Here is a 15,355-nt window from a genome sequence, read left to right as displayed (position 1 = left end):
TGACTTGCTCCCATACATGCATCTGTACATATAGGTCAATGGTCTGTACTAGCTACTACGCTTACGTCAGTGAATTTCTTTTCTTTTCCATTACTACAGGAAAGTTACATATTCCAAATAACATGGGAACACAGGAACTTGTTGATACATTTATTTCTCCATGTTAGCACATAGAATATATTTATATACATATTGCTAGCTAAAGCATCAAAATGAAAATGTTGAGAGCATAGAAAATGTTAAGCCACGATTAACAGTTTTACATGTGGACAGAACAGAAGATGACCTAGTTGAGGACAAAGTAATACTTTACACTGATCATATTCCAGTTAAAAGTACCGTAAGTACATAATAGTGTTTAGGTACAAAGTGTACACACACCCACTTAATGAAGTACTAACACAGTATTATGTACTTACAAATACTTCTCCATAGGTTAACACACAGGCTATTACACTGGAAAAGAGAGATTGTGAAATCTTGTTACCGAGGACAACCTCATCGATTTGGACATGGAGGTGACGTTCTACTTTTTCAAACCGAAGAGAGCTTCGATGTCAGTGGAGAGGTCAAATTAGCTTGATTGCCGTTCCAGAGGCAAGAAAACAAGAACATCATTGTCATTTTGCATCAATCTGAGGGAGTGCAACTATGTGGAAGGAGCTGGAGATACACACACCTTTACTCATGCAGTTAAAACCAGATACAAACTGGAATGACATCCAAAGTTTTCCACACAGGGAAAAAAGAAATTCACACAAACATTATTGATGCGTGGATGGACGAATATAAAAGGGCAACACGTTGTCATTCCGACGTTGTAACATATCAGCGCTGTCACACACCTCGTGTGTGGGATGTTACGTGCCCGCTACTCTCCTGTTCAAGTATGATATGCCCACAGATGCGCCCAATATTGCACAGCTGGTTTGGGTGAGGCAAAGACCAAGTTATGCCTTGGGGGTTGGGGGGCTTGGGTTTAGGCACTGGGGAAGGGTCTCCAGGTTAGGGTTAGGCACAGGGCGGTTGGGTTTATGCACTGGTAGCCACTTGGTTGGGGTTAGGGTTTGGATATGGTGGGGGGCCTAGGGTATCCAAGGGTAAGGCTTAGGGTAAGGTGACCAGATTTCTGAAATGAAAATCTGGGACATTTCCAGTTCGGCAGTCAATATATCATTAAAATATCCAATGTTATAATCTACGAAATACAAAAAAGGGACAATCCAAAATTTTGCTTAAGTTTGGAGCGCTATTTAGCCCCCTTCCTGACAAGCTAGCATGACATGGTTGTGGCCAATGGATGCCTTAGGTCCTCTAGTTCCATATGATACCAGTATATTCACTCTAGCTTTAACAATGAGCCCGCTAGGGCCTGTGAAAGACAGTCATCTTGGCCGCAGACGAGGAGTAGAAAATCGCGGACAGCTCCAGGTCACCAAAATCGGTGACTGTCCCCGAGAATCGGGGACGTCTGGTCACCTTAGCTTAGGGTCAGGAAGGGGGTCTTCCTACCCCTAAAGGAAGACCCATAAAGGAGCAAGGAAGACCCCCCGAAGCCGACCCCACAGCAGCAAGTCTTCCAGCTCCAGCTCCTCCAACCCCACGGCATAACTTGACCTTTGCCTCATCCCAACCAGCTGTGTCCGCGTGCATTCTAGAATACGCACGAGGTGCGAGTGCTTGTTTAATGGTGCGTCCGTGGGCGTATCATTCTTGCGCACAAGGGTACCGTGACGTTACATCCAACGCACAAGCTGCGTGACAGACAGAGCGCTGATATACAGTATTACACGGTCGGAGTGACAACGGGTTGTAAAGGCAAACAGTCTAAGAGAAGGTGACCTCGCAGGTCACAGAGCGGACACACGTCGTATAAAACGTGGACTCTGCAAAAAGGCCGAGTCATGTGCAACACGTCAGTGCGTCTGTCTGGGACAACATGCATTTGTAGAAGTACCAAACTAGACACGGAGATGTGCTGAAAATGACCAACTTAGATATGATATGGTTGTACATTGTACAAAACTAAAACCAACATTCATCCAGTTAGCTGTGAACACAGAAACAGCTGAAAACTAATATTTGTGTACTTTTAACAAGACTGATATATTGACATGTCGGATGTTTTATTTACATGTAGTGCAATGATGGGGGGAAAAAAGACGAGTATGAGCTGAAAACCAGAGAAACATAGTGATACTTGATATGAGTAGCTGCTTCATCAACTGATGCAGGAAAAGAAAAACAAGAAAATGTGCACAAGACATCTTGGCCATGGCATCCTTTCCAGAAATACGCAATCGCATATACAGGATACGTACAGGATACGTATATATACTATACTATATATATATAGTATCATATACAGGATACGTACTGTCTGTACTGTCTGTAAGTGATGGAAAAACAAGAAATGACAAAGCAGGATAGGAGGAAAAGGGTGAAGATTAAATCAAACATTAGTTAAACTATACAATAACATGTTACATCTAAAAGTGATACACTTAAATGAGCTTACAAATGAGTTGCCAAAGCAAGACTCCAGAGATGAGTGAGTGAACCTTTCAGAAGGATGTTTTGAACAACAAACATTTGTCTTACTTGTCAACATGTTAATAGAGACACAAATTGATGCAACATATGTTATATTAACGTGTTGGTGCTGAACGGTAAATGCGTGTTGTTCCACACTAGACACCTAGGTGTGTTAAAAAAAATGACGTGATGGTGCAAACACACTGAAAGCGGCACGAGCCGGTGTGTTTGCACCGTATGAATGACATTTTCCTCTGCTCAGGCAAGCTTCATAACTAAGGAAACATCACACTCCCTAAGGAACTTCTCCCAGATTAAAAATCCATAAAATTAGCAATTTTATTGCCGCTTTCAAAAAGATTCAAAGTTAAGCACCATATTATAGACCAGGAACACTTAACATACAGGGTAGGGGGGGGGGGGGGGGAGCTTACTTTGATCATTCACATTTGCATAATATATTTTATATTGGTCCATCCGTCTTCATTGCCTATTAGAAACCAGACACTCTGCAAGCTTTTTTTTTTTTATCTAAATGAATTAAAAAATAAAAACTATGAAACTATCAACATGCACGTAGCGTTACTTGAAATATGGGAAAAAGGAAAAAGAGAAACAGATACTGACCACCAACTACAGCATAAGCAGTGAAAGAGTCATAGCTAGTCACTTGGAAGGAAAATAAAAATGTAAAAAAATCTCGTACTTTCGAGTGTACATCACCACAACAATGACAATGCTTGGAAAAAAAATCGATAAACAAAGGTGGTGGGGGGGGGGGGAGACCCTCAACACATCTTCTCTTCGGAGACGTTCAACGAAATGTCAATTTTTTTGGCAATATTACAAGCATTTGGGTTGTGAAAAACAAATGAAGTGTGCAAAAAAGTGGAAAACTGTCCAATAAGGAACCTCTCTAAGATCCAGCTCAGGAAAGATTGCTATACATTTCCCCGATTTTAGAACAAATTAAAAACTCGTCTTGTTTATTCTCATCTTGGATTCATAAAAATTGTAGTTCATTCAAAAGTGAACCCAAAAATGTGCATAACAATAATAATAAATGGAAGATTTTTTTTGTCAGCATCTTTTAAGGCTGACTTCGTAACCCTGTTCCCAATGATACTTAAGTGACTTGAGGACAATACGATTTTAGGTAGAAACGATAAAAGGTGCTATCCACCGCATTATTTTCATGAGGAAAAAGGAAAAAGGAAAAAAAAAGAAAAATCACGCTTCGTGAGCTACGTCGTTCACGATTAAATATCTTACGCAGTTTTTTGTTATTTTTTTAAATAGATTTTCTTTATGAAAGCAGAGCTAGTTCAATGCTGCGATAGTACTTATGTATTCATTTTTTTAAGATTGACGGTGTTGTTGCATTTACAGTAAGAAAAGTGATTAAAAAATTCTGGTAATAAAATGTATTGAGTTAATGCTCATCTGGTACTACACACTTAAATAACATTCTCTGACACGGGTTCAAAATTAGCACTTCAGTAAAGAAGAAGAGAGGAAAAAAAGGAAATGACACACCATACTATGCATTCGAGCCATGCTCTTGAGCAATCTGTTCATAATTCATAAAGAGGGGGGGGAATATAGAAAGAAAAATCAATACAATGGGTATATTAAATAATCTCACAAAATAAAAACAAAAGAGAATAAATTGCTGTTTTCGCGCAAAAAACGTCGGGCGCAAAAAACATAGGGTCCACAAAGTGTTCAAGGAAGGCAAGTGGAGAAGCAGAAGGGAAGAGGGGGGAAAGGCGAGGTGAGGGGTGTGGCAGACTTTGAGTGACAGGAGGGGGAGAGGGCGAGAGCCAATGGCGTGATGGCTGGGACTAGGGGGCGGGGCTTGTTCATCTCTTCCTGCGGCAGGTTCGTTTGTGGTCGGCGTGCCAGTGCTCCTGCTGACACTTGATGGAGCAATAGGAGGTGTTCCAGCAGCAGTGGTACATGGCCTCCTCCTCGCAGTTATAACACTGAAATTATAAAGTATAAACTTGAGTTACAGCACCAAACAGAAAGTCAGTTATAACACTGAAATCCAGAGTACAGCACCAAACATAAAGTCAGTTATAACACTGAAATCCAGAGTACAGCACCAAACATAAAGTCAGTTATAACACTGAAATCCAGAGTACAGCACCAAACATAAAGTCAGTTATAACACTGAAATCCAGAGTACAGCACCAAACATAAAGTCAGTTATAACACTGAAATCCAGAGTATAAACTTGAGTTACAGCACCAAACACAAAGTCAGTTATAACACTGAAATCCAGAGTATAAACTTGAGTTACAGCACCAAACATAAAGTCAGTTATAACACTGAAATCCAGAGTATAAACTTGAGTTACAGCACCAAACACAAAGTCAGTTATAACACTGAAATCCAGAGTATAAACTTGAGTTACAGCACCAAACACAAAGTCAGTTATAACACTGAAATCCAGAGTATAAACTTGAGTTACAGCACCAAACACAAAGTCAGTTATAACACTGAAATCCAGAGTATAAACTTGAGTTACAGCACCAAACACAAAGTCAGTTATAACACTGAAATCCAGAGTATACACTTGAGTTACAGCACCAAACACAAAGTCAGTTATAACACTGAAATCCAGAGTATACACTTGAGTTACAGCACCAAACACAAAGTCAGTTATAACACTGAAAAGCAGAGTATAAACTTGAGTTACAGCACCAAACACAAAGTCAGTTATAACACTGAAAAGCAGAGTATAAACTTGAGTTACAGCACCAAACACAAAGTCAGTTATAACACTGAAAAGCAGAGTATAAACTTGAGTTACAGCACCAAACACAAAGTCAGTTATAACACTGAAAAGCAGAGTATAAACTTGAGTCACAGCATGGAAAACAAGACAGCACAAACTTAAGTTATTATAGCACTGAAAAGAAGTGGAGATTAACTGGAGGATGGACAACAAGCCAGCCAAGACTGAGACCCTGTTCAGACCTGGGATTTAAACGACCCAGTTCTGATCTTTGGTGATCTGATCTCAGTAAAGTACAGGTCTCAACGCACCCAATGATCACATTGAGGTCTGATCGCCTCAGGCCACGAGGTGGCTTTTCACTACATTTTAAGACCTCAACGCCACTTTCGTCACATCAGTGATAGGGGTGTAACTCACAAGTTTCACCGTGATACGATATTATATAGATTCTTTTGACAACAATACGATATTTGCTGATATCAAAAAGCCTGCCACGATACTATATCGATTCAATTAAGGGGTCTGAATTGTCCGATCCGATATGAGAGGATATCATATGCTCGTTTACCACAATCAGCACCAGAGCCACAAAATGTTAATACCTCTCAAATGGCAATTAAGACTTTTTAAGGGCCTTCATTTTCCCTAAATTGATTCGGCTTTGAATACTTTTCACGACCCCGCGGATCGCCTGTTCCACTCACCCACTGTTTCTTCTTGGTTTGGGAGATGAGCTGCTTGTGCTGGGCCACCATCTTCTTCACCTCCTCCACCAGCTCCTCCTTGCACTTGTCCTTCACCTGCTTACACTTCCTGTCCATCTCCGCCTGGGCTCCTGCCACCGCCTTGCTGACCGCCTGACGCCGCTCCTCCTCCATCTCTGAGCGCAGCTGTGTGGACAGAGGAGCACATGGCGCCACCTGGTGGTTTTATAACTCCTCCCTTCCCTGTTCTCTCCTCCCCCACATTCCATCCCCCTTTTCTCCCTTTCTGTCTCTATCATCGTTCAATCTTGTTGTTATTATTACTACTGTAATTGTTACTGTTGTGTCAGCTAGATTTAGCTAGGCATATTCTCTGTGAAGTCCTCTGAGACATGCTTGCAAATTAGGGCTATACAAATAAACTTGACTTGACTTAACATAAAACATGGCATTTGGTGAATGTTTTATTTATCCAAAGCACGTTACAACAGCATGAGTGTGCATACACAAAAGTATGCTCGACAGTACTTAAAAACTCTAAAAGACCCTGGTGAAATAAGTTTTCAACAAACTTCAACATACTTTCTAAGGTCATGTACACTGTAGCTTAATGTTTGTATTTCAATGTTTCTTTGTTACGATAAGAGCAATTCCACACCAACTTGAAAGTAAATGTTAAATGTGCATTTCATATTACTATCAAGACTAGAAATACAGCCTTGCTGTTGTTTGCCTCCAGTCTCTCCATCCATGTGTGTCCAGACTCCTACAAGCACAAAGACCTTGAAGGCCACAGCGCCGTGGTGTGGACATTCAGCCTTATAGCACTTTAATGTTTGGGGGTACCTCAACAACACAGCTAATCATTTTGAACATGGAAAATGATCCTACCCCTAATCCACCCACTCCCTCCACACACCCCTCGAACCCCAACTCTATACGACCCTTCTATCTCTAGCTACGGCCTATTTTTCCTAGTCCTGCCCCCTTACTGATCCCGCCCCCTCCCACCACCCACATCCCCCCTAGCCATTCCCCCAACCCAGCCCTCGAATCCTGTACTTTAGACATTTTACCATTTGGAAGGAAAATAAGTCACAAAAGTTTGATACAAAATTTAAAAAGAAATAAACAAAACTATTGTGACCCGACGTTATGAACAGCAGTTGGCTGCGGTTTGCGCATGGTGGAGGCTTGCAGAACGTCACACACTCCTCTATCCTGTCCTTAACATCCTCCAGGGTCTTTGTGGACTAGCAAAGACACACATCTCTATCCTGTCCTTAACATCCTCCAGGGTCTTTGTGGACTAGCAAACACACACTCCTCTATCCTGTCCTTAACATCCTCCAGGGTCTTTGTGGACTAGCAAACACACACTCCTCTATCCTGTCCTTAACATCCTCCAGGGTCTTTGTGGACTAGCAAAGACACACTCCTCTATCCTGTCCTTAACATCCTCCAGGGTCTTTGTGGACTAGCAAAGACACACTCCTCTATCCTGTCCTTAACATCCTCCAGGGTCTTTGTGGACTAGCAAAGACACACTCCTCTATCCTGCCCTTAACATCCTCCAGGGTCTTTGTGGACTAGCAAAGACACACTCCTCTATCCTGTCCTTAACATCCTCCAGGGTCTTTGTGGACTAGCAAACACACACTCCTCTATCCTGTCCTTAACATCCTCCAGGGTCTTTGTGGACTAGCAAAGACACACTCCTCTATCCTGTCCTTAACATCCTCCAGGGTCTTTGTGGACTAGCAAAGACACACTCCTCTATCCTGTCCTTAACATCCTCCAGGGTCTTTGTGGACTAGCAAACACACACTCCTCGCAGCCCTTACCTTCTCCAGAGCTTCTCGGACGACCCTCTCCGTCTCCCTCTTGTTGTCGGCCTTCATCATCTCCTTGACGTCGTTGAAGATCTTGGTGTACTTCTCGTGGCACATGTTCTGGCAGGCTCCGTCGCTGCTGGTCTGCGTGCTGCGGTGCAGCGTGCGGGGCGACCCCCCGCCCGCCTTCTTGGTCTGCGTGGACACGGACAGCTTCTCTGGCTGCTGGGGCGCCGACGACACGGGGATCTCCTGGCTGGAGCTCACCGCTTCCATCTCCGGCTCTGGGTCCTGCTGGAGACGCCAGGGGAGACCAGGCAAACGGAAGAGACAGTTGCTGGTCGCTGCGATTGGGGCGCATCGACATTTGTAACCAGGGAAATAATGTTTGGTGCAAGACTCGACCTACACCGTCTACCAGGAAACATAACTTGTTCATATTGAAGGAATACAAAGGTGTTTAGCACAATTTTCTTCTAACAAACCGGCTTTATAACAATGAATGTTTGTGGTTTAATAGCACTACGGTAATTAAAAAGGAAAATCACTTTGAACCATTTGGAAATGCATTTGGAATGTGCTTTGCATTGGATAGTCTATAATTTACCATATGAAAATGTAAAGGAAAGAAAATAGGCAACCCCTCATTATATGAATGACAGCATGTAGGATAAGGACTGCTGCTTCCTCTCTCTCACTAACGTTATAACAACTTCATTCTTGTATCATTACAGAGAAGCCATGTCAAACAAAAGAAAGACAGCACCAAGCCCAACTCAGAAAACACAGAAGTGCGTCTTGTATCACCATATAATTACTATGTTACCGTAGGGTAAATTACCATATAATTACTATGTTACAGTAGGGTAAATTACCATATAATTACTATGTTACTGTAGGGTAAATTACCATATAATTACTATGTTACTGTAGGGTAAAAACTGATGGAAAAGTCAAAAAGTGGCGACAAGATAGCTCAGCAGGCCAATATAAATAGTAAATAGAAAAAAGGGAGCTTCTTGATGCTTATAAAGAAATTAATTAATAAAGAAGTAATGTACAGGTATACTCAATGGTTAATACACAATACATCTTCAAAGGACAAGGGCACAAGAGACGCAACGCGTTTCAACCTCTGGTCTTCGTCAGGCTGTAGGCAGCAAAATTGGCGGCCCCCAATTTTGCTGCCTACAGCCTGACGAAGACCAGAGGTTGAAACGCGTTGCGTCTCTTGTGCCCTTGTCCTTTGAAGATGTATTGTGTATTAACCATTGAGTATACCTGTACATTACTTCTTTATTAATTAATTTCTTTATAAGCATCAAGAAGCTCCCTTTTTTCTATTTACTGGGTAAAAACTGATGTAATGACAACCCAACTCACACTGGCTTCTTCTTTGGGCTCGACTGGTTGACCGCGACGACTCTTCTTAGCCTTGGGCTCCTGCTGCTGGCTTCCCTTGAGCTGCACAAAACCAGAAGAAACCATCACATGATCAACTTTAGGTGAATGTGTTCTGGTGGGCTTTCATGTTCCACTATAGAATAAATAGCTTTATCAAATACATAGTCAGATAAGACGTAATGAAACAGCAACATTCATTTAAAATGCACTTTGAAAATAGACAGTTTATGTCTTTATATTCTTGGGGCAGTTCAGTGATTTTAAATCTTATTTCATTTGATTGTAAATGTTTTGATCAATTGTGAATTTAATGTACCAGGCATCTCGCACGCTCGATTCCTAGTTGCTAGGGCATTGCGCGCCCTGCAGCTTGCTGAGCTGGCCCTGCAGCTCGCATATGCAGCTTGGCTGCTGTGTGGGCTCACCAGCTCTTATGACATCACTGATGATGTCAAACTTTCATTGCTGATGACATCACAATTGCTCTTCACTGATGATGTCACAATGCCTATGACATCATCAGTGATGTCACAATGCCTATGACATCATCAGTGGGACAAAAATTGAAACAGATCAGACAGTGATTGCCCACTTGTCATTACGGAAGTCATTAACACGTTCAGTGCCAGCGACGCCATATGGCGTCATTAGAAATTTACCGTACAGTGCCAGCGACGCCAAATGGCGTCATAACTCCAAATTGTTTTTTTGACGGGGGGGTGTCGATCTAAGCTTCTTACGTCGCCTCTAACAATATTGTAGCTATTGGAGGTCGATAACCTATTTTACAAACCCATTAGGTGGCGACAGCACTCTCCTGATCAGAGAAAAAGGAGCCAAACACACAGAAATAGTCACTGGGGAAAATGAGGAAATCGCATCGCATCCGTCCGTATGCATCGACGTGCCTCCATAAACGAGCACAACGCCAGCTGTGCCCCCAGCAGCAGCATCCGCTGTCACAACTGAGCACCTCCATGTACGCTGCAACAGCACATTCACATAATCAGCCTTATTATTCCGAACTGGAAGCATGCCAGCCCGTGACAAACACACGCGGAACCAAAAAGCTGAATGTCGCGCACCATTCACTGTGTGTGCGCAGCAAACTCAGCAGAGACTGAGAGCCACCAGACACATAAGACACACCCAGGAGGCGTGTGCAGTTGAGGGGGGGGGGGGGGGGGAGCACGCAGAGCAGCAAAGCAGCATACACTTCACCCAGACAGACCCAGACATCAGAAAATTAGCTTCAGAGTCAGTGATGTGCTTGAAATGTTTAATTTCACAAAAGGCTCATTATCTCAGCTCGTAGAAAAAAAGGGATGTTTTTGCTTCAATCAAGCTATCTTCTCCGGCTCATAACTAAAGAACGGAAAATGGGATCAATAAACTTTTTTTTGCAGGTGATAGAAGAGAGTCTCATCGTTATTTGTGCGTGTTCAGTGTTTACATAGTAATTATTAAAAAAATTATATGACTGTTTTAAAATGCATTGCGGCCTATGTGGCACAGCAAGCAACCTTTTGCCCAAGGGCCGTGGCACTTAAAGTGTTAACAATCTGTATTTTGGAAATATATTGTCTCATATTCTCCCAAACCCTATTGTGGTTCTTAGAAATTCTACTAACTAATAAGAACAACACCCTCACGTTTATAGACGGTTTTCACAGAATTGTCAGTCCTGCTCTGCTTCCCTTTTTTCCCCTTTTCCTGTCCTTAGCAAACACTGCAACAGGAAGTGAGCGGGGGTTCAATTTAGAATGCTTTTATTGTCAAGATAAAACCGTCTATATTCACCATGGACAGTCTAGTCTTATAATGTAGCAGCTCAGCCACCAGATGGCAGTATTTCCCACCAAGCTGCAGCTGGTTTGAAGTGCCATGCTTCCTGCTTGAGTGGGTGTGTGCAGCAGCATGTGGGGTTAACACGTCTGTGTTCAGAGGGGGATGTAGAGCTACATGATGTAGAGCTACATGATGTAGAGCTACATGATGCAGAGCTACATGATGCAGAGCTACATGATGTAGAGCTACATGATGTAGAGCTACATGATGCAGAGCTACATGGTGTAGAGCTACATGATGTAGAGCTACATGGTGTAGAGCTACATGGTGTAGAGCTACATGGTGTAGAGCTACATGGTGTAGAGCTACATGGTGTAGAGCTACATGATGTAGAGCTACATGATGTAGAGCCACATGATGTAGAGCTACATGATGTAGAGCTACATGATGCAGAGCTACATGATGCAGAGCTACATGATGTAGAGCTACATGATGCAGAGCTACATGGTGTAGAGCTACATGATGTAGAGCTACATGATGTAGAGCCACATGATGTAGAGCTACATGATGTAGAGCTACATGATGTAGAGCTACATGCTGTAGAGCTGCAATACAAGTCACTAATGCAGGTATTAACAGACTGCTGCTCAAGTTTAATCACATGTAAATTCAACTGCTACCCAACCTGCACAGCTGTTTAATCAAACAGCATAGTAACGTTATTCAACTGGCTACATCAGCTTCTATGAGCTGAGCGGACTAACTTCCCTGCCTTATACCAGCTCGTATCCAAGGTTCATCCTATTTACTGGAACAGCAAACAACATTTCCATTGCATGAGAAGCTGATGGGATGGTAACGCTTGTTCCAGGTATTAAGTCGGTTTCCCAAGTGTTGCTCGGTAAACAGAGTTATGGCTTGTGAAAAACTTTAGATTTTGATTGCTAAACATGCACCAAGAATTTGCGAATGCGGGATAATCAACTCCTAGGGGTGCGTTAAGCGATTTGAATCCGCCTGTGGCATGGTTCTTCGCCTCCACGTCGTGCATTAAAATCGTTTTAACGCACACCTAGGAGTTGATTATCCCTTACATCTCTTCTTTTCTTTTATTTTCCTGTCAACCATTTTATGTGAAGCACTTTGAATTGCCTCTGTGTATGAAATGTGCTATACAAATAAACTTGACTTGACTTGACTTACATACCAGTATGTGTTCAAGATCTCCCCCGAGGTTCTGAACGGGTCGCGTTCCGACTCAAGATGCAAGTCAATGCAAATGAGTTGCAGCGACATCCTACAGCCGTTTAAGCTAAACCCACATTTGGTCAATTCTATTTTACTTGTTATCTTGTCAAAGAAAATCCTCAAAGCAAACGTGGGCGATACCAAAATGCCCCCACTTACCTGTCGGACCTGCTCATTGCTGGTGGAGGAGATACTGGACTCGGCTTCGTCGGTCCGTTCCAGCCGCTCTGTCCTTGCGTTGCCCTCTTCTTGCCGTTGGCTCTGGTTCTGGTTCTGGCTCTGGCTCTGTGGGTGTGGCTGGGCGCCGTCGTCCATCTTGCTTTTCCAGAAGCGGCCCTCCCTGTGGAAGCGCTGGTACAGCTCCAGCTCCTCGCAGGCTTTCTTCCAGCCGTTGCTGCGCTTCACCTGCAGCTGCTGCACGCTCACCTTGATGTCCTGGATGTTGTCTGCAGGGATCCATGCTCTGGGGAAGGCAGGCGTCAGCATTATTCATATGGAATGACCTTTGACCCAGAGGCATCCACCACCAAATCTTTCTTCGTTCCTGAAACCATCTTCCCAAAAACTCTACTGCCATGTCAATATTTAGTTTTGATTAAAGAAGCAGCTCTAGCCTGGATCCACCCACACCCATGAGTTGCACTTTTTCTATCACTTGTTAACCATGTGCGCTTTTCAATGTTGTGATTCATGACACTGGCATGCTATCATTTGTGTTGCTTTCCTCAATTCATCCCCATTCTTGGGGATGATATCCCAACACTTATTAAACTGATCAAGATAGTTTGTACTGTTGCAAGGATGTTCAAGATTCAAGATTCAAGATTCAAGATTTTTATTGTCACTCCATGGTACAAGTATCACGTATGAAATTCTTGTGCAAACATGAGGTAGCGAATAGTGTGTGTGCTAGCAGCGCCATCTGTTGGTGTCGGCCTGCTACATGTAATGGCTGTTGTGAGGACAGGGCCAGCCTTCACTGCCTACAGAACATCTACTGAACAGAAAGGAGACTGCGTACAAATGAGGACACTAGGGGGCAGTCAACACATTGCCCAACGGAGGACTAGAGTTTAAAATTAGCTACACAGCTAAAACTAGCACATGTGTAGCAATGCAACGCGCAGCACAAAGGCTTAAGGCTTTGCACACCAAGTCCGTATTTTCGTCCGAAATTGACGCACGAAAAAAAGAAAGAATACGACCTAATTTGTGTCAATCATCATTGACACACCGAGTCCGACAATTACGTCCGTCATTTAAGTTTTCGGACGAGGTTCGATTTTCTGCATTTTTCGCATCAGTCAATAGATTTTTGCGAGCTGGGACCCGTCTGTTTTCAGATGACGGATTAAAAAACACGCATACGAAAACAATCGGACTGTGTGTGCAAAGACCTTTAGTCCTCCATGCGGCCGACCCGCGTTTGAATCTGACCCGTGGTCCTTTGCATGTCATCGCCTCTCCCTCTCTCCTCGCTCTTCTCTCCTGTCTGCCAAACTGTCCTATCAAATAAAGGCCCCAAAAAAGCATCTTAAAAAACAGAGTGTGTAGTGTTCTGGGGTCTGCTAACCTCTGGTGCTGGTGTCCGAAGAAACGCACGTCCACCTGGTTGTCTTCCCTCTGAAGGACCTTGGCTGGCCAGTAGCCAAAACCTTTCATTTTGGCCCAGACCACCTCGTGGCTGGGGTTCTGCAAGGACAAACAAATGAGCAAATTACCAAACAAAGCCAAAGTATTCAAGGCTACCTTCAAGTTAATGTATAAAACAACAGTAGACACATTTCTAAGATCTTTTCAGTTAAAAAATAATGTATAATTTTTTATCAAATAGAAAAATGTGAAAGATTTGTTGAGACAGACGAGTGTTGTTTTTGTTGTGCAGAATCAGAGTCAACACAGAGCATCTGTTTTGATATCGTCATGTTGTGTCTGCTTTCTGGAGTGAGGTTCAGAAGATGTGTAACGCAATGAAGTTATGTCTTCAACCTGATTTCTTCTTTGTGATATTTGGTGATGTTACAGAAACCAGCAGTTATATTATTAAAGTGATTATTTTGCTAGGAAGAATATTTATTTTTTAAAGCTGCTGATGCAGATTCCTTGAATATTAATGATTTTAGAAGGTTTATTAAACGTGACTTTATCTTGGAAGGATATGTTGGAAGGATATCTTCTTCTTCTTATTATTATTATTATTGAGTTTCCCTAATACTGGACTTAGATACCATGAGACACGTTAACATTAAACATGATCTCTACTAAGGGGAAGACATTATCTAGCTGGTTAAAAGAGTCACTTCCTTCAAAGAAAGCAGTGGTGGAGCAGGTCGGGCCATACTTACGCAGGAGTAACAGAACCAGTTGTCGGGCCGGGCGTTGGACAGATAGAAACACGTCTTACATAACAACAACTCATTCAACTGAGAGAGAGACAGAGAGAGAGGGAGAGAGAGAGAGAGAGAGGGGGGGAGAGAGGGGAGAGAGAGAGGGAGAGAGAGAGAGAGAGAGAGAGGGGGGAGAGAGAGAGAGGGAGAGAGAGAGAGATGTTTTATTTGGTTGCATCATTCTGTTTCATCATATTGTGATTGTTCATTGGTTAGATCTTGTTCTTTGTGAAGTTCTTTGAAACATGGTTGTGATGAAGAGCTATTGGAGATAAAATATAAAATGAAATGTGTGAGACAGTGGAGAGGGTTTTATGTACAAGTAGCTGTTGCAATGTATAGGTTTCAGAAAACCTAATTTAACACCATTTTGATGCTACCTGGAATTGAATTTAAGACTAGAGTGAATTAAGAGTAAGACTCAGCGAATTCATTTAAATGTGTGATTTATATAATGTGATATAATGATTTAAATGACCGTGATAATTGGTTATTTGGTGACATGAGAATGTACACGTTACTTCACCAAGACTAACTTCAAAACCAAAACAAAGAAACTAAGTTGGCACTAAAAGTCTATTATCAATTGAACACAACCAATAAAAGTTAACTGTAAAACTGACAGGATTGGAAAAAAGACAATAGACAAACGAAAATAAATTAAAGAATAAATGTTTTGCAATTTGCATATTCGGTTTACTATTTATCTAA

General features: G+C 42.4%; 1 protein-coding gene across 6 annotated transcripts in view; it reads right to left on the bottom strand.

The window, feature by feature from the left end:
- Positions 1–161: 161 nt before the first annotated feature.
- The window catches only part of zmynd11 (zinc finger, MYND-type containing 11), a gene marked incomplete at its 5' end in the record, with an annotated part of 39,373 nt that continues 24,179 nt past the window's right edge, over positions 162–15,355 (bottom strand). For 3 of the 6 annotated variants that reach the window (XM_083659467.1, XM_083659466.1, XM_083659469.1), the window contains 7 exons: positions 162–4,520; positions 5,986–6,171; positions 7,830–8,108; positions 9,207–9,266; positions 12,417–12,720; positions 13,831–13,949; positions 14,603–14,680. In XM_083659467.1, coding sequence (XP_083515593.1) covers positions 4,398–4,520; positions 5,986–6,171; positions 7,830–8,108; positions 9,207–9,266; positions 12,417–12,720; positions 13,831–13,949; positions 14,603–14,680 — 1,149 coding nt within the window. In that variant the 3' untranslated portion in view covers positions 162–4,397. Of the gene's footprint in view, positions 4,521–5,985; positions 6,172–7,829; positions 8,112–9,176; positions 9,282–12,416; positions 12,721–13,830; positions 13,950–14,602; positions 14,681–15,355 lie in introns of all 6 variants that reach the window. The other 3 variants (XM_083659464.1, XM_083659465.1, XM_083659468.1) reach the window with 3 other exon arrangements.

The sequence above is a fragment of the Poromitra crassiceps genome (assembly GCF_964638095.1).
Source record: "Poromitra crassiceps genome assembly, chromosome: 23".
NCBI classification, from domain to species: Eukaryota; Metazoa; Chordata; class Actinopteri; order Beryciformes; family Melamphaidae; genus Poromitra; species Poromitra crassiceps.
Note: the sequence above shows the minus strand (reverse complement) of the source record. Positions and strands in the feature narration are given on the sequence as shown.